At 44.2% G+C, this 27,622-nt stretch overlaps 1 protein-coding gene across 3 annotated transcripts in view; it reads right to left on the reverse strand.

Annotated features, from left to right (window-relative positions):
* LOC135504748 (ataxin-2-like protein) overlaps positions 1 to 27,622 on the reverse strand; it is a 45,863-nt gene that overhangs the window by 12,391 nt on the left and 5,850 nt on the right. For all 3 annotated transcript variants that reach the window (XM_064923591.1, XM_064923590.1, XM_064923589.1), the window contains exons 3-14: positions 18,265 to 18,304; positions 17,557 to 17,613; positions 17,240 to 17,311; positions 12,193 to 12,346; positions 10,599 to 10,720; positions 6,393 to 6,484; positions 5,787 to 6,020; positions 4,885 to 5,312; positions 3,889 to 3,975; positions 2,075 to 2,188; positions 1,648 to 1,725; positions 1,165 to 1,226 (exon numbers count right to left, since the gene is read on the reverse strand). In XM_064923591.1, the coding sequence (XP_064779663.1) occupies positions 1,165 to 1,226; positions 1,648 to 1,725; positions 2,075 to 2,188; positions 3,889 to 3,975; positions 4,885 to 5,312; positions 5,787 to 6,020; positions 6,393 to 6,484; positions 10,599 to 10,720; positions 12,193 to 12,346; positions 17,240 to 17,311; positions 17,557 to 17,613; positions 18,265 to 18,304 (1,540 nt within the window). The remainder of the gene's footprint in view (positions 1 to 1,164; positions 1,227 to 1,647; positions 1,726 to 2,074; positions 2,189 to 3,888; positions 3,976 to 4,884; positions 5,313 to 5,786; positions 6,021 to 6,392; positions 6,485 to 10,598; positions 10,721 to 12,192; positions 12,347 to 17,239; positions 17,312 to 17,556; positions 17,614 to 18,264; positions 18,305 to 27,622) is intronic.

Consider the following 27,622-nt stretch of genomic DNA (forward strand, 5'->3'; position numbering starts at 1 on the left):
CATGGTAGAACCCTGACATTCCTGTCTTGCAGGAAATCACGCACAGAACAACCTGTATTGCTGGTGGCATTGTCATGCTAGAGGGTCATGTAAGGATGAGCCTGCAGGAAGGGTACCACATGAGGGAGGAGGATGTCTTCCCTGTAACACACAGTGTTGAGATTGCCTGCAATCTGGGGTGACACACCGCCCCAGACCATGACAGACCCTCCACCTCCAAATCGATCCCGCTTCAGAGTACAGGCCTCGGTGTAACGCTCATTCCTTCGACGATAAACACGAATCCGACCATCACCCCTGGTGAGACCACGACTCGTCAGTCCGTTGCCAGTCCTGTCTGGTCCAGCGACGGTGGGTTTGTGCCCATAAGCGACGTTGTTGACGATGTCTGGTGAGGACCTGCCTTACAACAAGCCCTCAGTCCAGCCTTTCTCAGCCTATTGCGGACAGTCTGAGCACTGATGGAGGGATTGTGCGTTCCTGGTGTAACTCGGGCAGATGTTGTTGCCATCCTGTACCTATCCCGCAGGTGTGATATCCGGATGTACCGATCCTGTGCAGGTGTTCTGCACAGTGGTCTGCCACTGCGTGGACGATCAGCTGTCCATCCTGTCTCCCTGTCTTAGGCGTCTCACAGTATGGACATTGAAATGTATTGCCCTGACCACATCTGCAGTCCTCATGCCTCCTGCAGCATGCCTAAGGCACGTTCACGCAGATGAGCAGGGACCCTCCTGGGCATCTTTCTTTAGGTGTTTTCAGAGTCAGTAGAAAGGCCTCTTTAGCATCCTAAGTTTTCATAACTGTGACCTTAATTGCCTACCGTCTGTAAGCTGTTAGTGTCTTAACGACCGTTCCACAGGTGCATGTTCATTAACTGTTTATGGTTCATTGAACAAGCATGGGAAACAGTGTTTAAACCCTTTACAATGAAGATCTGTGAAGTTATTTGGATTTTTATGAATTATCTTTGAAAGACAGGGTCCTGAAAAAGGGAGGTTTCTTTTTTTGCTGAGTTTATCTGTCCAACTTGATCCTGCTTCTTGAAATACCACCAGCTCAGGACTTGACAGAACAATTATTTTCACCAAGAGAATTTAGACTCAGAGGTAATTGCAGATTTCTCGTTCACACATGGCTAAGGAGCAGCGACAGAAATCTTACCCTGAATTCTTTGCCGAATTTCCGCAGCTCTTCAATTTGTGACCTTTGCTGAATGGAGGGAGCTGAGAGACAAGGGGGAGAGAAAGGATACAAAAAAGTTCTCTAGCAGGGGAGAATGTAATGTGGGTGTTTTTGACTGCACTTTTCTTTCAGACAGCACCTTATGGCAAACAAACGAATGCTTTTCTACAGGAATACTCTTCTCATCTGCGACAACAGCTAATTGACACACTAACATGCACACACTTTTTGAAGGGAGACCCCGCGACAGCAAACAGTTAAAAATAGGGAGTGGCCACCAACCATCCTACCGACCAGAATATCTGCCGTCATTTTCCAACGGTGTCGACATGTTGAATCAGCGCAAAACTGTCCCCGCTCATCGACACCCAGCAGGTGCTTTAACCATTCATTGTCGAGGCGTGTCTGACCTCTAATACACACAAGCTCCCTCCCACAAACACACATTTCACAGACACACACCTTTACTCTTGCCATCTTCCGTGGTGCCTGGACTCTCTGCTGATCGTTCTTTGGCAGCCATGCAGAGGATCTCGTTCACTGTAGAACAGACAGACAGAATGTGAGACAGAGACATATATATATATTTTTAAATACCCAGGGGACCAATAAGCCACTGGAAAACCCCAACCACTTGAACAGATTCCCACAAAACACCTGTCTGGTTCTTGTACAGGTGACCCTGGTGACAGGTGATTGTGCAGGTGACCCTGGTGACCCAGGTGACCCTGAGACCGGAGATTTGCTTTCAGCCAAATGTATGAAAGTTTGTTTTTATAAATACTTATTATCATGAGCAATTTCATTGTCGTCACTACTACTTCAACTACCACAACCTGTCTCCACTTGTTTATAAATATAGTTTGTTGATTGTTGTCATTGTTCGTACCGTCGATGGGGAAGAGCGGGGCGGGGCCTGATGTTTTCTGGGCGGGCATGGAGACAGATGACGTGTCCAGGTACTGCACCGAGTCCTGCGAGTCAGATTTCGGGGAGCGGGAGGCTGAGGGAGGACAAAACAGAACAGAGGTCAGAATGAAAGACAATGAGATGTTATAAATGGTTAGCATTTTTGGCTGTGTCTGAAATGGCACACTGTTCCCTTTAAAGTGCACCACTTTGTGCCATGGCAACCTAGTACCTATATAGGGCCAAAAGAAGTGCACTGTATACAGTTGTAGTCAAAATTTGTAAGTCGCTCTGGATAAGAGCGTCTGCCAAATGACTTAAATGTAAATGTAAGTTTACATACACCTTAGCCAAATATATTTAAACTCAGTTTTTCACAATTCCCGACATTTAATCAGAGTAAAAAATCCTTGGTCTTAGGTCAGTTAGGATCACCACTTTATTTTAAGAATGTGAAATGTCAGAATAATAGGAGAGAATTATTTATTTCAGCTTTCATTTCTTTCATCACATTCCCAGTGGGTCAAAAGTTTACATACACTCAATTAGTATTTGGCAGCATTCCCTTTAAATTGTTTAACTTGGGTCAAACGTTTCGGGTAGCCTTCCACAAGCGTCCTACAATAAGTTGGGTGAATTCTGGCCCATTCCTCCTGACAGAGCTGGTGTAATGGAGTCAGGTTTGTAGGCCTCCTTTCTCGCATATGCTTTTTCAGTTCTGCCCACAAATTTCTATAGGATTGAGGTCAGGGCTTTGTGATGGCCACTCCAATACCTTGACTTTGTTGTCCTTAAGCCATTTTGTCCCAACTTTGGAAGTATGCTTGGGGTCATTGTTCATTTGGAAGACCCATTTGCAACCAAGCTTTAACTTCCTGACTGATGTCTTGAGATGTTACTTCAATATATCCACATCATTTTCCATCCTCATGATGCCATCTATTTTGTGAAGTGCACCAGTCCCTTCTGCAGCAAAGCACCCCCACAACATGATGCTACCACCCCCGTGTTTCACGGTTGGGATGGTGTTCTTCGGTTTGCAAGCCTCCCCCTTTTTCCGACAAACATAACAATGATTATGGTCAAGCAGTTCTATTTTTGTTTCATCAGACAAGAGGACATTTCGCCAAAAAGTACAATCTTTGTCCCCATGTGCAATTGCAAACCCGTCTGGCTTTTTTATGGCAGTTTTGGAGCAGTGGCTTCTTCCTTGCTGAGCGGCCTTTCAGGTTATGTCGATATTGGACTTGTTTTACTGTGGATATAGATACTTTTGTACCTGTTTCCTCCAGCATCTTCACAAGGTCCTTTGCTGTTGTTCTGGGATTGATTTGCACTTTTCGCACCAAAGTATGTTCATCTCAGGAGACAGAACAAGTATCCTTCCTGAGCTGTATGACGGCTGCGTGGTCCCATGGTGTTGATACTTGCGAACCTTTGTTTGTACAGATGAACGTGGTACCTTCAGGCATTTGGAAATTGCTCCCAAGGATGAACCAGACTTGTGGAGGTCTACAATTTTTCTCCACTTTGTGGAGTAGTTGAAAAACAAGTTAATGATTCCAACCTAAGTGTACGTAAACTTAAACTATATATAAGGAATAGTGTGCCATATCAGATGCATATGAAATGTGAGTTAGTAGTTAGTTTACTAACCAACAACTACCATTAGTAGCAATTCTCAATGGATTCATTGGACTTAAGTCTATGATGAGGCAGAATGTCTGTGTCTTGAGTGCGTCTTGAACTAGTGTGTAGACAAAGTGTGAGATAAAAGGCATAGTTGTATGTTACCTGTGGACTGGGTGTGTGAGTTAGGTGTCCGGACCGGTCGGTTTGACTGGACGGGTCTCTGTAATTTGGGAGACATCCTAGAAGACACTGAGGCAGGGAGAAAGGAGAGAGGAGGTTAAATTTCCCGACAATCAACTGCCAATATATTATTGTAAATCAAAATCAAACCAAATGTATTTGTCACATACACATGGTTAGCAGATGTTAATGCGAGTGTAGCGAAATGCTTGTGCTTCTAGTTCCGACAATGCAGTAATAACCAACGAGTAATCTACCCTAACAATTTCAAAACTACTACCTCATACACACAAGTGTAAGGGATAAAGAATATGTACATAAAGATATGAATGAGTGATGGTAGAGCGGCATAGGCAAGATGCAGTAGATGGTATCGAGTACAGTATATACATATGAGATGAGTAATGTAGGGTATGTAAACAAAGTGGCATAGTTTAAAGTGGCTAGTGATACATGTATTACATAAAGATGCAGTAGATGATATAGAGTACAGTATATACGTATACATATGAAATGAATAATGTAGGGTATGTAAACATTATATTAAGTAGCATTGTTTAAAGTGGCTAGTGATATATTTTACATCAATTCCCATTATTAAGCTTCACCTATTACTTTTCAAGACTACAGTGCAAACTTAAGAAATAAGGCCCGATGAGGACACAGCCCTTAGCCGTGGTATATTGGCCATATATCACAAACCCCAGAGGTGCCTTATTGCTATTATAAACTGGTTACCAACGCAATTAGAGCAGTAAAAATAAATGTTTTGTCATACCCGTGGTATAGGGTCTAATATACCACGGTTGTCAGCCAATCAGCATTCGGGGCTCGAACCACCCAGTCTATAAAAACAAATAATTCATGACTGCCATGTACACTTTCTGGAGTAACACATCCACGTAGACACACAGATATCCCATTACAACACAGATGACTCCCCGAACACACAACACACACACTAATAACTTCACTCACCTCCGTTGACGGGCCTACCAGTGTCCGACGGAGACAGCGAGTTGGAATGGGGGGTGGGGGGACTAGCTGAAGAGGGGGCGGCGTTGGCCGAGGCCGGACCCCCGGGGGAGGTGGGGGCGTAGGGGCTGGCAGTGCCAGGGCTGCCCTGGGAGTGGTGGGGGGAGTAACCTCGGCCAGAGAGGGGGCTGCTGCACTCCGAAGACGGGGGAGGGGGCTGGGGTCCACCAGTGGCCAAGGACAGGTGAGGTTTGGGGGAGGAAGAGGAGGGAGGGGCTGAGCGATAGCCGGCACTCATGCGGTTGTGACCTTGGGGTCCGCCGCTTCCTCCTCCAGGGCCTCGCTCCGCCCGCTCGCGTTCTCCTCGCATGCTGCCCCCCGACGCGCCAATCTCCCTAGCTCGCTGGGGTAACGGAATGTATTTGCCTTCCCTGAAAGAGAGCGATAAAGAAAGAATGGGGGGGGATACTGTAGATCATGTTTCCCCAATCCATCCACTGCTGCCAAAGACTTTCAGCATGATGAGGGGATGAGTTTGAGCAAGGTGAGGGGCAGAATCACTAATCTTGATCACATAATGAGTATTTAATTGGGATGACAGTTGATTTGTAGATCAGCCATTCTACTCAGTCCGAATGAAATGTGGTCAATCTCAAATACACAAACCACTGAGCAGTAGCCAATAGTGACACCCCCCCACACACTAGCCAAAGGACACATCCCAATTTTCCACCCTTCTCCCCAAGTGTGGACTTTTTTACTCACCATCATGTATTTAAAAACATGAAATCATTGGCTAGAAAGAGTTAATTTCCACCATTGTTGAATCCATGAAGTGCACACTTCTGGGAAAGGGTGGAGAATTGTGACATAGCCAAAGAATACAGCCTGACCGGAGCACTCACCTGCTGACTATGCTGGGGCTGTCGCAGCCTTTCTCCCTCTCCCTGGGGCTTCCTCCCCCCCGCTCGCCACCGTGCACCACTGTGCTGCACTTGTCCTCCTCGCTCTTGCCCTCCTCGTTCTCCAACGAGACGCGTTGGCGGTACTGGGGGCTGGACTCGATCTCACTAGCCATGAGGGCGGCACGTGCCTCCCGCTGCCGGAAGCCCTCTGTGCTGCCCCTCTCCAGATGGACCCTGAGGGACAGGGAGGGAGATGGAGAGAGAAAAGGATAGAGAGATGGTGAAGATCATCACTATGCATAAATACATACATACAAACAATCATGTATGAAGATCAGATCTGGGTTCAAATACTTTTGTGTTTGCTCGAGTCTGCTTGGAGTGCCAGATGGGCGAGAATTGCAGTTTTGGGACTCCTCTATTGGATTATTAAGCCAGACATTCTCAAACAAGAACAGATTAAGTATTTGAAATTATCTTTCAAGTATTTCAAACCCAGCTCTGATGGATATTCAGGGGAATATTCTTCAAAAGGTTGTCCTTTTGCTTAGACTGTTTAGGCCTTGAAGACTTGTTTTTTTTGTCTTGACATGGAGGTGGACTTACGTGTACATTGAGAGGCTGGAGTCGTAGGTAGACTCGACGCCGAAGTTCACCTTGTTGTAACGAAACATTTCGTTGGCATCCCAACCATTGGCCTGAGAGAGGGAGAGAAAACTTTGTGTAAGTCGCCAGAGCCTGTGGCGATAAGCTCCAGGTTGTGTGTCAATGGAGGCTCCTCAAAGCAGGAAAGGGCGGACCATCCTTCTCAGTGAATTTCATAAAAATTTAAATAGTGAAACTATACTAAATATATTCACAGCGCCAAATAATTAATTATAACACACTGTTTTGCAATGAAGGTCTACAGTAGCCTCAACAGAACTCTCTGGGGTAGCACCATGGTGTAGCGGGAGGACAACTAGTTTCCGTCCTCCTCTGTGTAAACTGACTTCAATACAAAATCTAGGAGGCTCATGGTTCTCACTCCCTTCCATAAAGTTACACAATAATTATGACAACCTCCAGAGGATGTCCTCCATCCTATCAGAGCTCTTGCAGCATGAACTGACATATTGTCTACCCAACCAAAGTAATCGAGAATGAATCTAGTACTGAAAGAATTAGCTACAGGTAGCTAGAACTGCAGAGCATAAAATGTGGTGGGTAGTTGACTAAAAGAGAAAGACAATAGTTGAAAAGATTTGAACAAATTCATTTCTTCAAAAATGGAGAGAGAGAGCTAGCAATATTTCATTGTATTTAAAAATATATATATGTTCACTTGTTTGGCAAAGCAAAGGCAGCTAGCTAGTCTACTCAAACACCTAGCTCAAACAGAGAGTGATACTATGAAAGCTCGCTGGCTATCCAACACTGGAACGCTTCCAAATCAAGGTAAGCTTTTGGTTTTATAAATGTATTGCCACCAGGGCCTGCCGGTGTAACTGCTTAACTGCTTGCTGTACTGCATGATTGCAGCGGATTATAGTAGCTGTGTTAACAACGATGTAGACAGTGTGTAGCGTTTATGGTATGAAGGTTTGGCTTGGGAAGGTTCTCTCACCTGGTCACGGATAGCTGTTGTGCAATGAAATTCACAAGCGAAGGGAAAAGGTGGGAGGAGGAGACCGCAAAGTTGCGAGAAGGAATTATACAACGAGTAAAGTGATCATGCAGTTTGTATATGGCAGCTATGAAAGTGAACTGTGTTTGTGGGTGATCAGGGGTGTATTAATTTCGCTGATTGTGTTGAAAATGTTTCTTAAACTGAAGGGGATAAACATACCTGAATTTATCCAATAGAAACTTTCATTTTCAACTGTTGGACTAATGATTACACCCTAGATCAGCTGGATGCAGGCAAGAGTGTGCAAGGCGGTAGAGGGCGGGTCCCAACAGAGATCATTGCGGCGCTGTCTGCATTTTTCATTCTGCGGGCTGGTGCGGGCAGACAAATGACTCTGGGCAAAAAATATTTTGTTGTCCCTCAGATTATGTGGAAACTGTCATCTTTCTGCATTGTATGCGTTAAAGCAAATGTATGCTTGATCTGTAAATGTGGTTGCAATTTTCGGAGCCTCTGGGGGAAGGCAGAGGCCAAATTAAGCTCCGTACCGCATCACCGTGCGCCTCTCAAATTGTGAAACCACGCAGAGGGCTCCGTATAGCTCCGCATTGACATGATTGGTTGACGGTAGGTGGAGGAGGTACGTCCTGTATAAACACAAACTCACTTCCTTGACAACTTCCTACACAATAGCTCTGCTCCGCTTAGCGCAAGAAGTATGTGTCAGGAGTTCACCTAGGGGTCATGATTGGGGCTCTACCAAATGATTGATGTATTAGAATAATTGATTATGCTTATGTTCTATTAATAGAAGGGGAGGGGTTATAGATTATAGATGAACAATATATATACAGTGGGGAGAACAAGTATTTGATACATTGCCGATTTTGCAGGTTTTCCTACTTAAAAAGCATGTAGAGGTCTGTAATTTTTATCATAGGTACACTTCAACTGTGAGAGACGGAATCTAAAACAAAAATCCAGAAAATCACATTGTATGATTTTTAAGTAATTAATTTGCATTTTATTGCATGACATAAGTATTTGATACATCAGAAAGGCAGAACTTAATATTTGGTACAGAAAACTTTGTTTGCAATTACAGAGATCATACATTTCCTGATTAACCTGAAAGGCCGCTCAGCAAAGAAGAGGTCACTGCTCCAAAACCCGCCATAAAAAAGCCGGACTAAGGTTTGCAACTGCAAATGGGGACAAATATTGTACTTTTTGGAGAAATGTCCTCTGGTCTGACAAAACAAAAATAGAACTGTTTGGCCATTATGACCATAGTTATGTTCGGAGGAAAAAGGGGGAAGCTTGCAAGGTGAAGAACACCATCCCAACCGTGAAGCACGGCGGTGGCAGCATCATGTTGTGGGGGTGTTTTGCTGCAGGAGGGACTGGTGCACTTCACAAAATAGATGGCATCATGAGGATGGAAAATTATGTGGATATATTGAAGCAACATCTCAAGACATCAGTCAGGAAGCTAAAGCTTGGTCACAAATGGGTCTTCCCAATGACCCCAAGCATACTTCCAAAGTTGTGGCAAAATGGCTCAAGGACAACAAAGTCAAGGCAAGTCTGACATTTCACATTCTTAAAATAAAGTGGTGATCGTAACTGACCTCAGCTCACTGGTCACCATAGCAGCACCCACCCGTAGCACGCGCTCCAGCAGGTACATTTCACTTGTCACCTCCAAAGACAATTCCTCCTTTGGCCACCTTTCCTCACAGTTCTCTGCTGCCAATGACTGGAACGAATTGCAAACATCCCTGAAGCTGGAGACTCATATCTCCCTCACTAACCTTAAACACCAGCTGTCAGAGCAGCTCACAGATCACTGCACCTGTACATAGCCCATCTGTAAATAGACCATCCAACTACCTCATCCCCATACTGTTATTTATTTATTTTTTCTCCTTTGCACCCCAGTATCTCTACTTGCACATTCATCTTCTGCACATCTATCACCCCAGTCTCTGTCACTCAAGTGTTTAATTGCTAAATTGTAATTATTTCGCCACTATGGCCTATTTATTGCCTTACCTCCCTTATCTTACCTCATTTGCACACACTGTATATAGACTTTTTTCTATTATGTTATTGACTGTATGTTTTGTTTATTCCATGTGTAACTCTGTGTTGTTTGTGTCGCACTGCTTTGCTTTATCTTGGCCAGGCCGCAGCTGTAAATGAGAACTAGCCTACCTGGTTAAATAAAGGTGAAATAAAAAATTAAATTAAAAAATAAGACCGGTAATTTGTACTAGGATTAAATGTCTGGAATTGTGAAGAACTGAGTTTAAATTAATTTGGCTAAGGTGTATGTAAACTTCCGACTTCAACTGTACTTCCTACATATGATTAGGCTATAGTTTACTACATTGCCTAGAAGTAAATAAATATATCACCCATATTTCTCTGTCTAAAAATCTTCCCACTACGAAAAGGTAGGCTATAGAAAAAGCTCAAGAGAAAGGTCAAATCTCTCCAACTATGCTCTCTTAAACTACATTTAGCGTATTGGCTGATATAGTCCAGTAATACTGATAGCCTAATATAAATGGGCCACGTGAAAATCTCTAGTAAGTTAACCTATTTCATAAGTTATTTTTGTGCATTTGATATTGCCTATGGGGCGCAAAATTGCTGGGACCATGGCGGGCAAGTGAGCTGCGTCACATAGGCCTAAAATAATATTGCTGTTTGGGACCAGTTCTTGTGATAGCGGGTGGAAGTCGGACTGAAAGGCAGCAGGTGCAGGTGGGTTGTGGTATGAAAAGCTGCGGGTGTTGGCGGGAGCGGGATGAAGATAACACTCCCATGCAGACCTCTACAAGGCAGTATTGAATGTGTCACTGTCACCTTGCTTGCGAGAGAGAGAGAGAGAGAGAGAGGCTAGATTGAAGCAACCTCATGATGGGTATCGGGAAAATTTGAGTATCATATAGTAGCCTAAACCTATCAATGTTACATTGAGCTGGGTGAATGGAATATGAATGCTAGTCATCCAATATGCTGAAATAGAAATAAGGCCCATAATAAAATGTAATCATCCTCCCTCATCTTAAAAAGGCACAGACCGCCACTGGTGTTTGTGTGTCAAAAAGGGTGATGGTGTGTGTGATTGTCAGAGTGAGTGAGCGAGTATAAGCGGTTGTATGTGGGCATACATATAAGCGTGTTCGACTCACAGCATCGTTCTCCAAATCGAAGGCCTCTCCGTTGCCATCTCCTCCCTCCCACCTCTGCAGCACCTTCTCTTTGTCTTCCCCGTTGACACGGGTCGAGCTGATGGACGTGTCTATGAACGTGTCTGCACATACAGGGTAGAGAAACAACCATTATCCAAAAAGTCATATCTCTTTTAATCGGACCCATGAACTGTCCCCACAACGTGTGTTTATCGTAAGCAGACAACACATTACATTCTTACACAAAATAACTATGACCCCATGCAAATTACCCTAACGTCTTATTAGTTTAGCACTCAGATGTCAACTTGGAATTTTGTCTTAAAGGAATAATTCACTCAAAATCCCCTTTATTTGGTTTCGCATTACAACAATCATGTTTACACGATATAGGACATTCAAAAAGCAAATTGCAACTTGCCACATCATCATGATGATGATGCGCTTTGCATCATCATGATGTGACAAAATACAATTAGCTTTCTGAAAGTCCTATATATTTTAGATTTTAGAATATTCAGATTTTAGAATATTCACATAAACCTGTCACCAATTGGATGGAATCTTGATTGCTGACATGCAAAACATTTTCCATCCAATTGGTGACAGGTTTATGTGAATATTCTAAAATCTGAATAAGAAACAGAAGTTCAATGGGATTCCACTGCATTTTCTACTGATGGTTTGGTCACAAACTGTTGCGATGAATAGCATACTTGCCCAATTTGGTTTTGGCGCATGCTCTATAGACAACAGTTCGCTGATAAAGTGGAGGGACAACTTTATGATGATGATATGGATAAACGCAAGATCATTTTTATTTGATAATTGGCAGCCAAGCACCAATCATCATGTCACCCGCATCCTTCAAACAATAGCCGACCCTCAATATTTATTTCCATGGCGCTCATCACCGTGCACTTAACCGTCCTTTGTGATGATGTTATGAAACAAGTTGAGGTTCATCCTATCTTATTCTACATAACTATGCTGTTCCACATCATGGTGGAGGTGGTGGTAGAAGTAGTGAAACGTAACATATCATTGTGTGACTCCAAGTTTAGTGCGACATGATTGTTTTTATATCAATATTTGCATATAAAAGTGTGTCCACCGCAATCGTCGCATAATCTACTTCACCGATAAAAAAGTATCCAATCTTGTCTAGCGTATTTTGTTTCGTCGACATCAGGGCATTTTACTGACAAATGTCCTTGTTCCATCAGGCCTGTCGTGACTTTTTATATGAAATAGTTGGATGGAAACCTGGTTAATGTAACCATCGACAATGACCTACAAATCCTTTAAACCACTCGTCCCTTACCGGACAATGCAGACAATCTACACGTTGATCAAACACTAACCTACAACACATCCCTCCCTCCGTCCAACCCTCCCGATCCCACTTCTCCCTAGCTGTCTCAATTGCTTCAAAGTTCGTCCTTCTTCCTCTGCACTTGCAAAGTGAAAACAATATGATGGAAGATCATCATTAGGTTGGCTTTCACCTGGTATGTTCTTATAGATTAGTGAAGATGAAAGAGGTGAGGGGGTGACAGATTTTGTGCAATTGAGAAAAAGCACTCATCTGTACCTCTGGTGGCGTAGTTTAGGTCCACGTCTCGGCAGGTCATGGTGACCACATCGTAAGAGCTGAAGACCATGGTGTCGGTGATCTCTTCCCTCCGGGGCAGGGCGGGCCTCTCGTCTTCGCCTCGCTTGTGGACTGCGTCCACTGCCAGCTCACACTGCAGACAGAAGAACATTTAAGTCAAAGGGAAGTAGGGCTGACCCCAACAAAAAATACCTTAACTCGACCAAAGGTCATCTGTTCTTTCGACAAATCGATTGGTTTACATTTTAAAAAGTGTATTTTTCCATATGTAGACAAACCCTGTGTGTTAAATTAAATCAACTACACACAAAATATATACAGCACCAATCAAAAGTTTGGACACCTACTCATTCCAGGGTTGATCTTTATTTTTTGTATTTTCTACATAATAAATAATAATAATGAAGACACCAAAACTTAGAAATAACACACATGGAATCATGTTCTTCAAAGTAGCCACCCTTTGCCATAACGACAACTTTGCACACTCTTGGCATTCTCTCAACCAGCTTCACCTGGAAACTTTTCCAACAGTCTTAAAGGAGTTCCCACATATGTTTGGACACACTTACTCATTCGAGGGTTTTTCTTTATTTTTACTATTTTCTACATTGTAGAATAATAGTGAAGACATCAAAACTATGAAATAACACACATTACTAAGACATGAAGGTCAGTCAATGCAAAAAATGTTAAGAACTTTCAAAGTTTCTTCAAGTGCAGTCGCAAAAACCATCAAGCACTATGATGAAACTGGCTCTCATGAGGACCGCCACAGGAAAGGAAGACCCAGAGTTACAGTACCTCTGCTACAGAGGATAAGTTAATTAGAGTTTCCAGCCACATCAATTTCCAAATAATTGCTTCCCAGAGTTCAAGAAACAGAGACATCAACATCAACTGTTCAGAGGAGACAGCGTGAATCAGACCTTCATGGTCGAATTGCTGCAGAGACACCACTACTAAAGGACACCAATAAGAAGAAGAGACTTGCTTGGGCCAAGAAACATGAGCACAAAGACCGGTGAGAATCTGTCCTTCGGTCTGATAAGTCCAGATTTGAGATATTTGGTTCCAACTGCTGTGTCTTTGTGAGACGGAGTAGGTGAACGGATGATCTCCGCATGTGTGGTTCCCACGGTTAAACATGGTGGTGGTGTGATGGTATTTTGCTGGGGACTCTGTCTGAGATTTACTTAGAATTCAAGGTACACTTAACCAGCATGTCTACCAGAGCATTCTGCAGCAATACGCCATGCCATCTGGTTTGCGCTTCAAGGGACTATCATTTGTTTTTCAACAGGACAATGACACCACACAGTATCATCCGCAAACTTGATGATTGAGTTGGAGGCGTGCATGGCCACGCAGTCGTGGGTGAACAGGGAGTACAGGAGAAGGCTCAGAACGCACCCATGTGGGGCCCCAGTGTTGAGGATCAGCGGGGTGGAGATGTTGTTACCTAACCTCACCACCTGGGGGCGGCCCGTCAGGAAGTCCAGTACCCAGTTGCACAGGGCGGGGTCGAGACCCAGGGTCTCGATCTTGATGACGAGTTTGGAGGGTACTATGGTGTTAAATGCTGAGCTGTAGTCGATGAACAGCATTCTCACATAGGTATTCCTCTTGTCCAGATGGGTTAGGGCAGTGTGCAGTGTGGTTGAGATTGCATTGTCTGTGGACCTATTTGGGCGGTAAGCAAATTGGAGTGGGTCTAGGGTGTCAGGTAGGGTGGAGGTGATATGGTCCTTGACTAGTCTCTCAAAGCACTTCATGATGGCGGAAGTGAGTGCTACGGGGCGGTAGTCATTTAGCTCAGTTACCTTAGCTTTCTTGGGAACAAGAACAAGGCCCTCTTGAAGCATGTGGGAACAGCAGACTGGGATAAGGATTGATTGAATATGTCCGTAAACACACCAGCCAGCTGGTCTGCGCATGCTCTGAGGGCGCAGCTGGGGATGCCGTCTGGGCCTGCAGCCTTGCGAGGGTTAACACGTTTAAATGTTTTACTCACGTCGGCTGCAGTGAAAGAGAGTCCGCATGTTTTGGTTGCGGGCGGTGTCAGTGGCACTGTTTTGTCCTCAAAGTGGGCAAAAAAGTTATTTAGTCTGCCTGGGAGCAAGACATCCTGGTCCGTGACGGGGTTTTCTTTTTGTAATCCGTGATTGACTGTAGACCCTGCCACATACCTCGTGTCTGAGCCGTTGAATTGTGACTCTACTTTGTCTCTATACTGACGCTTAGCTTGTTTGATTGCCTTGCGGAGGGAATAGATACACTGTTTGTATTCGGTCATGTTTCCGGTCACCTTGCCCTGGTTAAAAACAGTGGTTCGCGCTTTCAGTTTCACGCGAATGCTGCCATCCATCCACGGTTTCTGGTTTGGGAATGTTTTAATCGTTGCTATGGGAACGACATCTTCAATGCATGTTCTAATGAACTCGCACACCGAATCAGCGTATTCGTCAATGTTGTTGTTGGACGCAGTGCAGAACATATCCCAGTCCACGTGATGGAAGCAGTCTTGGAGCGTGGAATCAGATTGGTCGGACCAGCGTTGAACAGACCTCAGCGCAGGAGCTTCTTGTTTTAGCTTCTGTCTGTAGGCAGGGAGCAACAAAATGGAGTTTCCGAAACGAGGGCGGGGGAGGGCCTTACATGCGTTGTGGAAGTTAGAATAGCAATGATCCAAGGTTTTACCAGCCCTGGTTGCGCAATCGATATGCTGATACAATTTAGGGAGTCTTGTTTTCAGATTAGCCTTGTTAAAATCCCCAGCTACAATGAATGCAGCCTCAGGATATGTGGTTCCAGTTTGCAAAGAGTCAAATAAAGTTTGTTCAGAGCCATCGATGTGTCTGCTTGGGGGGGGATATATACGGCTGTGATTATAACCAAAGAGAATTCCCTTGGTAGATAATGCGGTCGACATTTGATTGTGAGGAATTCTAAAATCAGGTGAACTGAAGGACTTAAGTTCCTGTATGTTGTTGTGACCACACCACGTCTCGTTAACCATAAGGCATACGCCCCCGCCCCTCTTCTTACCAGAAAGATGTCTGTTAATGTCGGCGCGATGCGTGAAGAAACCAGCAGGCTGCACCAATTCCGTTAGCGTCTCTCGAGTGAGCCATGTTTCCATGAAGCAAAGAACGTTACAGTCTCTGATGTCCCTCTGGAATGCTACCCTTGCTCAGATTTCATCAACCTTGTTGTCAAGAGACTGGACATTGGCGAGAAATATGCTAGGGAGTGGTGCGCGATGTGCCCGTCTCCGGAGCCTGACCAGAAGACCGCTTCGTTTCCCTCTTTTACGTCGTCTTTGTTTTGGGTTGCAGGCTGGGATCCATTCCGTTGTCCTGGGTGAAAGGCAGAACACAGGATACGCTTCGGGAAAGTCATATTCCTGGTCATACTGATGGTGAGTTGACGTTGCTCTTAAATTCAGTAGTTCTCCCCGACTGTATGTAATGAAACCTAAGATGACCTGGGGTACCAATGTAAGAAATAACACGTAAAAAAAAAACCCCACTGAAATAGTTTCCTAGGAACGCAAAGCGAGGCGGCCATCTCTGTCGGCGCCGGAAATACACGGATCAGTCGTCCTGGTCCCTTTGCAGAAAAACAGCCCCAAAGCATGATGTTTCCACCCCCATGCTTCACAGTAGGTATGGTGTTCTTTGGATGCAACTCAGCATTCTTTGTCCTCCAAACACGACGAGTTGAGTTTTTACCAAAAAGTTATATTTTGGTTTCATCTGACATTCTCCGGATCATCCAAATGCTCTCTAGCAAACTTCAGACGGGCCTGGACATGTACTGGCTTAAGCAGGGGGACACGTCTGGCACTGCAGGATTTGAGTCCCTCGCGGCGTAGTGTGTTACTGATGGTAGGCTTTGTTACTTTGGTCCCAGCTCTCTGCAGGTCATTCACAAGGTCCCCCCGTGTGGTTCTGGGATTTTTGCTCACCGTTCTTGTGATCATTTTGACCCCACAGGGTGAGATCTTGTGTGGAGCCCCAGATCGAGGGAGATTATCAGTGGTCTTGTATGTCTTCCATTTCCTAATAATTGCTCCCAGAGTTGATTTCTTCAAACCAAGCAGCTTAACTATTGCAGATTCAGTCTTCCCAGCCTGGTGCAGTTCTACAATTTTGTTTCTGGTGTCCTTTGACAGCTCTTTGGTCTTGGCCATAGTGGAGTTTGGAGTGTGACTGTTTGAGGTTGTGGACAGGTGTCTTTTATACTGATAACAAGTTCAAACAGGTGCCATTAATACAGGTAACTAGTGGAGGACAGAGGAGCCTCTTAAAGAAGTTACAGGTCTGTGAGAGACAGAAATCTTGCTTGTTTGTAGGTGACCAAATAAGTATTTTCCACCATAATTTGCAAATAAATTCATAAAAAATCCTACAATGTGATTTTCTGGATATGTTTTTCTCATTTTGTCTGTCATAGTTGAAGTGTACCTATGATGAAAATTACAGGCCTCTCTCATCTTTTTAAGTGGGAGAACTTGCACAATTGGTGGCTGACTAAATACTTTTTTGCCCCACTGTATATATTAAATGCATTATCAGAAATTACTGTAACAAAACAGACATTGTAGTTTAGAAATTATGGGAATTAATGGTAAATGTAGGCTACTACTGGTGATACTGTAAATGTCATGGGGAATTGATAGACGCTATCAATCAAAGGGCAAACAATTTACACAGTGAAGTTATTAAACAACAAATGGGCACAAAGTGGCGGAAGAGGATTGGATTAGTCCACTGAGACAGGCCTGAATCGGAAAGGTGTCTCGTTTGTCATGAAAAAAATATATCTGTAAATCTATTTGCGTTTGCTCAACTAAAATAATCTTGGTCGACCAACAGCCTATCTACCAAACAATTGACCAGTCGACTAAATGGGGTCAGCCCTAGATGGAAGACAACCTTCTTTAGGCCGTAAGGACTAGTAGAGAGATCAGAGCCACAAACACAAACCGTGGTTTGGATCTTAGAGACTTTCATGTACTTACCCGTGAGCCGAGGGTCTTGAAGATGCCCTCGTACACGTTGCCGTTCTTCACTCTTACGTCACAGGTGGAGCCCTGTAAAGGAGGCATAAAATAGAGGGGCATGGAGGGAGGTATGTAGGCAGGAGAATGAGAGAAGGAGCAGAAAATTGAAGAAAATACTATCTAACACACTATGATGAGCTATGTCAACATTATGGTTCGATATAACAAGATGCTAAATGTCCGTGCAGACATAGCCCTGAGAAATGGCTGTAGACTACATTGAATTCTACAGCCATGTCTCAGGACTAAAACAGACAACAACAAAAATGACTCACCACCACAGCTGTGAGGAAATGTATCATTCTGGCATTGTTGTAGACGCCATCAAACACCTAGGAAAGGGACCAGAACATTCACCTTGAAAGAAACTCCATTCATTAGACTGCAGCTTTGTGCAATATGGCCCATGATTCAGAAATCGATGACAATATATGTGATCTTCACAAATATCGACAAAAAATACACACGGCTTTCAAATGGAGAACAGATGATAGTTGCGTGCCTATTTCTTAACTGATATAATACTACAGCTGAAGACATAAAAAACTGAAAACAACATTAAAATGTATTCCAACCAGAAGCAATGAATTAAAGGCAACATCCGCACCGAGCTAAAGGCTGCCGCTTTCAAGAAGCGGGACACTAATCTGTACACATAAAAAATCCCACTATGCCCTCAGACGAACCATCAAACAGGCAAAGCGTCAATATAGGACTAAGACTGAATCCTACTACACCGGCTCAGAAGCTTGTCGGAGGTGGCAGTGCTTGCAAACTATTATGGACTACGAAGGGAAACCCAGCCACGAGCTGCCCACTGACACCAGACGAGCTAAATGCCTTTCATGCACCCCAATTTGCATACTGCCCCAACAAATCCACAGATGACCCAATATTAATTGCACTCCACACTGCCCTTTAACAATTACGTAATTCTATGGACTTTTGGTTTTGTTGTTCTACAACCTTTGAGTCATACTCACAGGAGAGGACAGGAAAGGTGGCTTCACAGAGGTTTGACTCCTGGGGGGAGGGGGGGGGAGAGATTACAATGGGGTTAGAACAGATTTGACATTGAACAAAAATGCAATAGTCCTTTCACTATATAAAAGACTGGTCCTACTATACAGATTGCATTAGGTGTGCTAATGTCATAGCAAACCACAAAATAAGAAAGTCACATTCCTAAATGGACTCCTACAAAGTGTAGATGGCTGTAATATGCACTTGACAAAACTGTGGATGTAGAACAATACAAAGCAGAGGTTTGGTGACTAAACTAATCAGCTAACATGAGATAACTAATTTCCTTACAAACCTAGCATGACATCATTGGAAAATAGCAAGATAACTTTGTATACCTTTTCGTCTGACAATCTCTGTGAATTAATTTATGACTAATCTCATGCTTTGTTAGCAGATGGTCATTAGTTAAAAATTCTTTATTTCGTGCCACAAAAAAAACCCCGCTTATAGTCAACGTCCTCCTCTGCAACACAGTGAGCGGTTGGCAGAACGATCAATATCCCATATTGTCCCGCCTTATTTGCTCATCAAAGCTTTCAAACTTTTTACTCGCCTCACATTATCGTCTATTTGCCCAAACTCGATATGGAAAATCGGATTGGCTAGTATGTATGGAGGACTGTTCCCGCCACCCCCAAAATAAAATCTGACTAGGAGCTGCGATGATAGCAAGTCATTATGAAATGGTAAGTAGAGCTTAACTAATTTTTTTGGCTGATATTAGTTTTTCACGGAAATATTTATAAAATCGGTCTTTATTCTACACATAAAGAGCAGATATTATAAACATAGATTGAACAAATGCATACATCTGCTCATTTGTGGTCATTTTTTTTAAGTCAATGATTGTCCGAAGAGGGCGCTCTACTCTATGCTCTTTGAACATCATATAGCTCGGAAGTCCCGATGTGAGAGAGTGGGCATGGTGGTTTGACGGTGGGAGGCTTGCAACAGCCAGCATATTTGAATAAGTAAATAATCAAAAGTATTTTGTACATAGTGTTGATGCAACCGTCTCTTTTAACCGAAAATAGTTTCTGGTTATCAGATCAGCGATTACGCACCTCAAACTAAAGGAAGATGTTTTCATGAGTCTGATGCAAAAGATATAATGTTGCTCCCGGACTAAGAAAATAAGGAAATACAGGGGTGCAGATCAGGATGCTTGTGAGAATTCGTCGGCGAGTGGGTAACCTGCCACTACCATCCGTTCTATTGGCCAACGTGCAATCACTGGAGAATAAACTGGATGAGCGAGACTATCCTACCAACGGGACATTAAAAATGGTAATAAACTGTAATATCTTTCGTTTCACAGAGTCCGCACAAGCTAATAAAAAATAATAAACTCTAGACCACCTTCACTCCACACACAGAGACGTGTACAAAGCTCTCCCTCACCCTCCATTGGCAAAACTGATCACAATTCTCTCTTCCGGATTGCTGCTTACAAGCAAAAAGTAAAGCAGGAAGTACCAGTGACTAGATCAATAAAAAAGTTGTCAGATGAAGCAGATGCTAAGCTACAGGATTGTTTTGCTAGCACAGACTGGAATATGTTCCAGGATTCATCCAATGGCATTGAGGAGTACAACACCGGTCATCGGCTTCATCAATAAGTGCATCAACGACGACGTCCCCACAGTGACTGCACGTACATATTCCAACCAGAAGCAATGAATTAAAGGCAACATCCGCACCGAGCTAAAGGCTGCCGCATTCAAGAAGCGGGACACTAATCTGTACACATAAAAAAATCCCACTATGCCCTCAGACGAACCATCAAACAGGCAAAGCGTCAATATAGGACTAAGACTGAATCCTACTACACCGGCTCAGATGCTTGTCGGATGTGGCAGTGCTTGCAAACTATTAAGGACTACGAAGGGAAACCCAGCCACGAGCTGCCCACTGACACCAGATGAGCTAAATGCCTTTGATGCACCCCAAATTTCCATACTGCCCCAACAAATCCACAGATGACCCAATATTAATTGCACTCCACACTGCCCTTTCCCACCTGGACAAAAGGAACGCCCATGTTTGAATGCTGTTCATTGACAACAGCTCAGTGTTCAACACCATGATGCTCATCACTAAGCTAAGGACCCTGGGACTGAACACCGCCCTCTGCAACTGGATCCTGGACTTCCTGAAGGGACACCCCCAGATGGTATGGTTGGGCAACAACACATCTGCCATGCTGATCCTCAACACGGGGGCCCTCAGGGGTGCATACTTAGTCCCCTCTTGTACTCCCTGTTCACCCACAACGGTGTGGCCAAGCACGGCTCCAACACCATCATTAAGTTTGCTGACGACAACGGTGGAAGAACTGATCACCGACAACGATGAGACAGCCTATAGGGAGGAGGTGGCCGTGTGAGACCTGGCCGTGTGGTGCCAGCATAACAACCTCTCCCTCAACGTGAGCAAGACAAAGGGAGATGATTGTGGACTACAGGAAAAGGAGGGCCGAACACTCCCACATTCACGTCGACGGGGCTGTAGTGGAACATGTTGAGAGACAAGTTCCTTGGTGTCCACATCAACAATCTATCATGGTCCAAACATACCATGAAAAGTTGTGAAGAGGGCACGGCAACACCTTTTCTCCCTCAAAAAAGATTTGGCATGGGTCCCCAGATCCTCAAAAAGTTCTACAGCTACACCATCGAGAGCAGCCTGACCGGTTTCATCACTGCCTGGTATGGCAACTGCTCGGCATCCGAAAGTAAGGCACTACAGAGGGTAGTGTGCACGGCTCAGTACATCAAGCTTCCTGCCATCCAAGACCTATATACTAGGCGGTGTCAGAGGAAAACCCCAAAAACTGTCAAAGACTCCAATCACCCAAGTCATAGACTGTTCTCTCTGCTACCGCACGGCAAGCGGTACCGGAATGCAAAGTCTAATTAACAGCTTCTACCCCCAAGCCATAAGACTGCTGCTCAATTAAACAAATGGCCATCCAGATTACTTTTGTGATACTTTTCTTTTTCACTTTAGTTTATTTAGTAAATATTTCTTAACTGCATTGTTGGTTAATGGCTTGTATGTAAGCATCTCACGGTATTCATTGCATGTGACAAATAACATTTACAGTAGTTGCATTAATCAACCTCCATAGTCCCCACAGCCGGACAATTTTCACTAGGCTTCTGAAAATAAATGTTGTTGGCATTCTCAGTGTCGCTCATTCAGCCAACAGAAACTTTCAACCGGTTTTTCCCCACTAAGCAACGAGTCGGAGCCCAAGCGTTCTCAGGTCTCACCTCCACCCATTACTGGGTCTGAGCCGCCGAAGCCTCCCCACCATTAGCTCTGACAAATTCAAAAACCCAAGTCATTGGTTACTTCATTACCCGCAATATTAGACTTAAATAGAATCATCCAGCGATTATACAATGTTTACCACTGGGCAGGGCTACCGATGTAAAGGATAATCTGAAAACGGTGCTGACTGATGTTCAAACTAGCGAGTATAGAGAGAATATGGATATTGTTATCCACTTCAGCACAAGCGACATTAGGATGAAACAGTCAGAGGTCACCAAGCGCAGTAACTTCAGCGTGTAATTTAGCCAGAAAGATGTGTTGGCATCGAGTAGCTGTCTCTGGCCCCTTCCCAGTTAGGGGGAATGATGAGCTCTACAGCTGACTTGCACAACTCAATCGCTGTTTGAAAACTGTTTCCTGCCCTCCCAAAATATTACATTTGTAGATAATTGATCCTCTTTCTGGGACTCACCCATAAACAGGACCAAGCCTGGCCTTTTGAGAAATGACGGACTCCATCCTAGCTGGAGGGGTGCTCTCATGTTACCGGTCATGGCAGATAATTCAATTTTTTTGGTGACTTCAATATTCACAGAGAAGTCCACAGACCCACTCCAAAAGGCTTTCGGAACTATCATCGACTCCGCTCTCACTGTTGCTGCCTGTTATAGACCCCCCTCAGCTCCCAGCTGAGCCCTGGACACAATATGTGAATTGATTGCCCCCCATTTATCTTCAGAGTTCGTTCTGTTAGATGGCCTAAACTGGGATATGATTAACACACCAGCAGTCCTACAATCTAAGCTAGATGCCCTCAATCTCACACAAATTATCAAGGAACCCACCAGGTACAACCCTAAATCCGTAAACATGGGCACCCTCATAGATATTATCCTGACCAACTTGCCCTCCAAATACACCTGCTGTTTTCAAATCAGGATCTCAGCGATCACTGCCTGTATCCGCTATGGGTCCGCGGTCAAACGACCACCCATCATCACTGTCAAACGCTCCCTAAAAAACTTCTGCGAACAGGCCTTTCTAATCGACCTGGCCCGGGAATCCTGGAAGGATATTGACCTCATCCCGTCAGTCGAGGAAGCCTGGTCGTTCTTTACAAGTAATTTCCTCACCATCATAAATAAGCATGCCCCTTTTAAAAAAATTAGAACTAAGAACCGATATAGCCCTTGGTTCACTCCAGACCTGACTGCCCTCAACCACCACAAAAACATCCTGTGGCGGGCTGCACTAGCATCGAATAGTCCTCACGATATGCAACTTTTCAGGAAAGTCAGGTACCAATACACGCAGTTAGCTAGGAAAGCAAAGGCTCGCTTTTTCAAAACAGAAATTTGCAAAACTCCAAAAAGTTTTGGGACACTGTAAAGTCCATGTAGAATAAGAGCACCTCCTCCCAGCTGCCCACTGCACTGAGGCTAGGAAACACTGTCACCACGATAAATCCACGATAATCAAGAATTTTATTAAGCATTTCTCTACGGCTGGCCATGCTATACACCTGGCTACCCCAACCCTGGGCCAACAGCTCCGCACCCCCCGCAGATACTTGCACAAGCCTCCCCAGCTTCTTCACCCAAATCCAGATAGCAGATGTTCTGAAAGAGCTGCAAAACCTAGACTCGTACAAATCAGCTGGGCTAGACAATCTGGACCCTCTTTTTCTGAAATTATCAGCCGCCATTGTTGCAACCCCTATTAACAGTCTGTTCAACCTCTTTTTAATCGTCCGAGATCCCCAAAGATTGGAAAGCTGCCGCGGCCATCCCCCTCTTCAAAGGGGGAGACACTCTGGACCCAAACTGTTACAGACCTATATCCATCCTGCCCTGCCTTTCTAAAGTCTTCAAAAGCCAAGTTAAACAGATCACTGACCATTTCGAATCCCATCATTCCTTCTCCACGGTGCCATCCGGTTTTCGAGCTGGTCACAGGTGCACCTCAGCCACGCTCAAGGTACTAAATGATAACATAACCACCATCGATAAAAGACAGTACTGTGCAGCCGTCTTCATCGACTTGGTCAAGGCTTTCGACTCTGTCAATCACCGTATCCTTATCGGTAAACTCAACAGCCTTGGTTTCTGAAATGACTGCCTCGCCTGGTTCACCAACTACTTCTCAGAGTTCAGCGTGTCAAATCGGAGGACCTGTTGTCCGGACCTCTGGCAGTCTCTATGGGGGTACCAGAGGGTTCAATTCTCGGGCCGACTCTTTTCTCTGTATATATCACCGATGTCGCTCTTGCTGCGGGTGATTCCGTGATCCACCTCTATGCAGACGACACCATTCTATATACATCTGGCCCTTTTTGGACATTGTGTTAACAAACCTCCAAACGAGCTTCAATGCCATACAACACTCCTTCCGTGGCCTCCAACTGCTCTTAAACGCTAGTAAAACTAAATGCATGCTTTTCAACTGATTGCTGCCCGCACCCGCCCGCCCGACTAGCATCACTACTCTGGACAGTTGATTTAAAATATGTGGACAACTATAAATACCTAGGTGTCTGGCTAGACTAAACTCTCCTTCCATACACATAAACATCTCCAATCCAAAATTAAATCTAGAATCGGCTTCCTGTTTCGCAACAAAGCATCCTTCACTCTCGCTGCCAAACATACCCTCATAAAACTGACTATCCTACCGATCCTCGACTTCGGCGATGTCATTTACAAAATAGCCTCTAACACTCAACTCAGCAAACTGGATGCAGTCTATCACGGTGTCATCCGTTTTGTCACCAAAGCCCCATATACCACCCACCACTGCGACCTGTATGCTCTTGTCGGCTGACCCTCGCTACATATTAGTCGCCAGACCCACTGGCTCCAGGTCATCTATAAGTCTTTGCTAGGTAAAGCTCTGCCTTATCTCAGCTCACTGGTCACCATAACAACACCCACCAGCAGGTATATCTCACTGGTCTTCCCCAAAGCCAACACCTCTGCCATTGCAGTCTTTCTTTCCAGTTCTCTGCTGCCAAATGACTGGAACGAATTGCAAAAATCGCTGAAGTTGGAGACTTTTATTTCCCTCACTAACTTTTAGCATCAGGTATCTGAGCAGCTTACCGATCGCTGCAGCTGTACACAGCCCATCTGTAAATAGCCCATCCAATCTACCTACCTCATTCCCATATTGTTTTATTTACATTTTTGCACCCCAGCATTTCTACTTGCACATCATCATCTGCACATCTATCACTCATGTTGATTTGATCAATTGTAATTACTTCGCTACTGTGGCCTATTTATTGGCTTACCTCCTTACGCCATTTGCACACACTGTATATAGACTTTTCTATTGTGTTCTTGACTGAACGTTTGTTTATTCCATGTGTAACTCTGTGTTGTTGTCGGTGTCGCACTGCTTTGCTTTATCTTGGCCAGGTCACAGTTGTAAATGAGAACTTGTTCTCAACTGGCCTACCTGGTTAAATAAAAAGGTGAAATAAAAAAAATATTGCCACAATCATACCATGGATCTAGTTGTCCCATGGAATAGATATTGTCGATCTAAATGTTTTTCCTCATAATTATGGATCGTCAGACCACGTTATGTTTGCCATCACAAAAAAATAATGTGCTTAGACCCCAACCCATGATTATCAAAAGCCGCATTATAAATTCTCAAACAATCCAAAGATTCCTCAATTCCTTTCCAGACTCCCTCCACCTACCCAAGGACGTGGGAGTACAAAAATAAGTTAACCGCCAAACCGAGGACCTATACCTTGTGTAATACCCTAGATGTAGTTGCACCGCAAATGATTTTTTTTAAGTAATTGCCTCTAAACCTTCCAATTGTCTACTGGATCCTATTCCAATATGCAGAATATCTAAGCAAACAGCTGGAGGCAGGGCTTTCTCCTATAGAGCTACATTTTTATTGAATGGTCTACCGATCCATGTGAGAGCTGGAGACTTAGTCTCATCCTTTAAGTCTTTACTGAAGACTGATCTCTTCAGTAGGTCCTATGATTGAGTGTAGTCTGGCCCAGGGGTGCGAAGGCGAACGGCAAGGCATTGGAGTGACAAACCACCCTTGTTGTCTCTGCCTGGCCGGCTTTCCTATCTTCACTGGGATTCTCTGCCTCTGACCATATTACCTGGGCTGAGTCACTGGCTTGCTCGCGCTCTTCCATCCTTCCTGTCCTTGGACTCGTACGGTGGGGAGATCTTTGTGGGCGATATTCAGCCTCGTCTCTGGGTAATAAGTTAGTGGCCCATCGATTTCCCTTTGGTGGTGTGGGGGCTGTGCTTTGCCAAAGTGGGTGGGGTCATCCCTGTCTGGGGGTGACTTTGGAAGGGGCCAGTGTCCCTGACAACCCACCCTGTCTCAGTCTCCTGTATCTATGCTGCAATAGTCTATGTGCCGGGGGGCTAGGGTCAGTCTTATATCTGGTGTAATTCTCGTCTTATCTGGTGTCCTGTGTGATCTTAGATATGCTCCCTCTCAATCTCCCATCTCTCTGTCCCCTCCTGGAGGACCTGAACCCTAAGACCATGCCTCAGGACTACCTTGCCTGACGACTCCTGACTGTCCACATCCCTAGCCCACCTGTTCGTTCTGCTGATCCGGTTTCTGCTGTTCTACATGTGGCTATGGAAGCCAGACCCCCCTGGACATGCTGTCTCTACCTCTAAATGCTCAGCTATGAAAAGCCAACTGCCAGTAACTCTTGAGGTGCTGACCTCTTGCGCCATTTACAACCACTGTGATTATTATTTGACCCTTCTGGTCTTCTATGAATGGTTAGACATCTTGAAGAACGATCTGTCCTCAATGGCCATGTACTCTTAGAATCTCCAACCGGCCCAGTCAGAAGAGGACTTGCCACCCCTCAGAGCCTGGTTCATCCCTCTAGGTTTCTCCCTAGCCGCTTGCACTCTGAGGTTTTAGGCTAGGTTTCTGTATTAGCACTTTGTGACTGCAACTGCTGTTGTAAAAAGGGCTCTATACCTACATTTGAATGACTGAATAGTCCTGCAGGTCGACCATGCAATTGTAAACAAACTGTAAACACTGTAAAGCTTAACATTTTTATTATTTTGATCTCATGGATGGAGTAAGTAATGGATTAAAACAAAACTTGCTTTGGGTAAGACATACCCCTTTTTACACTATTAAAATGCTTTGAATGTAAGAAATTGTACCCTCTCTCATCTTTAACAACCAGGAAGCCTGAAAGAACAGGCTGAGTGGGCAGGGATCTTATATTCATGAGCTCACCTTGACTAACTGCTCTTTGATACACCCTTGTGTTCATTGCCAGGTAGCAAGGTAAACAATGGGCCACATGTCATTACAAGCCTAAATAGTATGCCTCAACCCATCTTCTCTGCAAAATGCTCACATGGTCAACAGAGCTAATCATGGACTGTTGGACATCAGACAAACAGCAGCAACACACAATTGCATTTCCATTGATTTGTAAGCAATTACAGAATACAGTTCACTGATAAGCTTCTTCACAATAATTAGTAAAGCCTGGGTCAACTTAGAAGATTAGAGAATAAGATAAGGGAATGTACAATAAAACAGCATACAATAAGTGTACTGGACAATTTATTGGTGCCTCTACATTAGCATTATAAATTACAATATGTTCAGAATTATATATATAGATCAGATATTTATTTGATAATTTACAATAGGTCAGAATAGCAGGAAATATTGATCAACATGAACACTCATGAGAAATAATGGTTTGACATAAAATGTTTTTGCCATAAGCCTAATATTGGGACCCGGCCTTTAAAGTGTGCAGGTACCATTGATTCATAACTCTCATCGCTTATCCAAATGCTTTAAAAAAAATACAAAGCAACTAAATGTGATTTCAAACCAAGTAAAAGTGAATTACTTGTGCTTTAGGAAGCGCAACAAACTACAGAGGTTGATGGGGAGGGGGACCCATGTACCCCGCTTCAATCAAGCAGGATTCAGATTCCGAGTGTTTAATAGTCACGTGTCGTGACTACCATTAATGTGATGACTGCTATTTAT

Source organism: Oncorhynchus masou, chromosome 18 (genome assembly GCF_036934945.1).
Source record: "Oncorhynchus masou masou isolate Uvic2021 chromosome 18, UVic_Omas_1.1, whole genome shotgun sequence".
NCBI classification, from domain to species: Eukaryota; Metazoa; Chordata; class Actinopteri; order Salmoniformes; family Salmonidae; genus Oncorhynchus; species Oncorhynchus masou.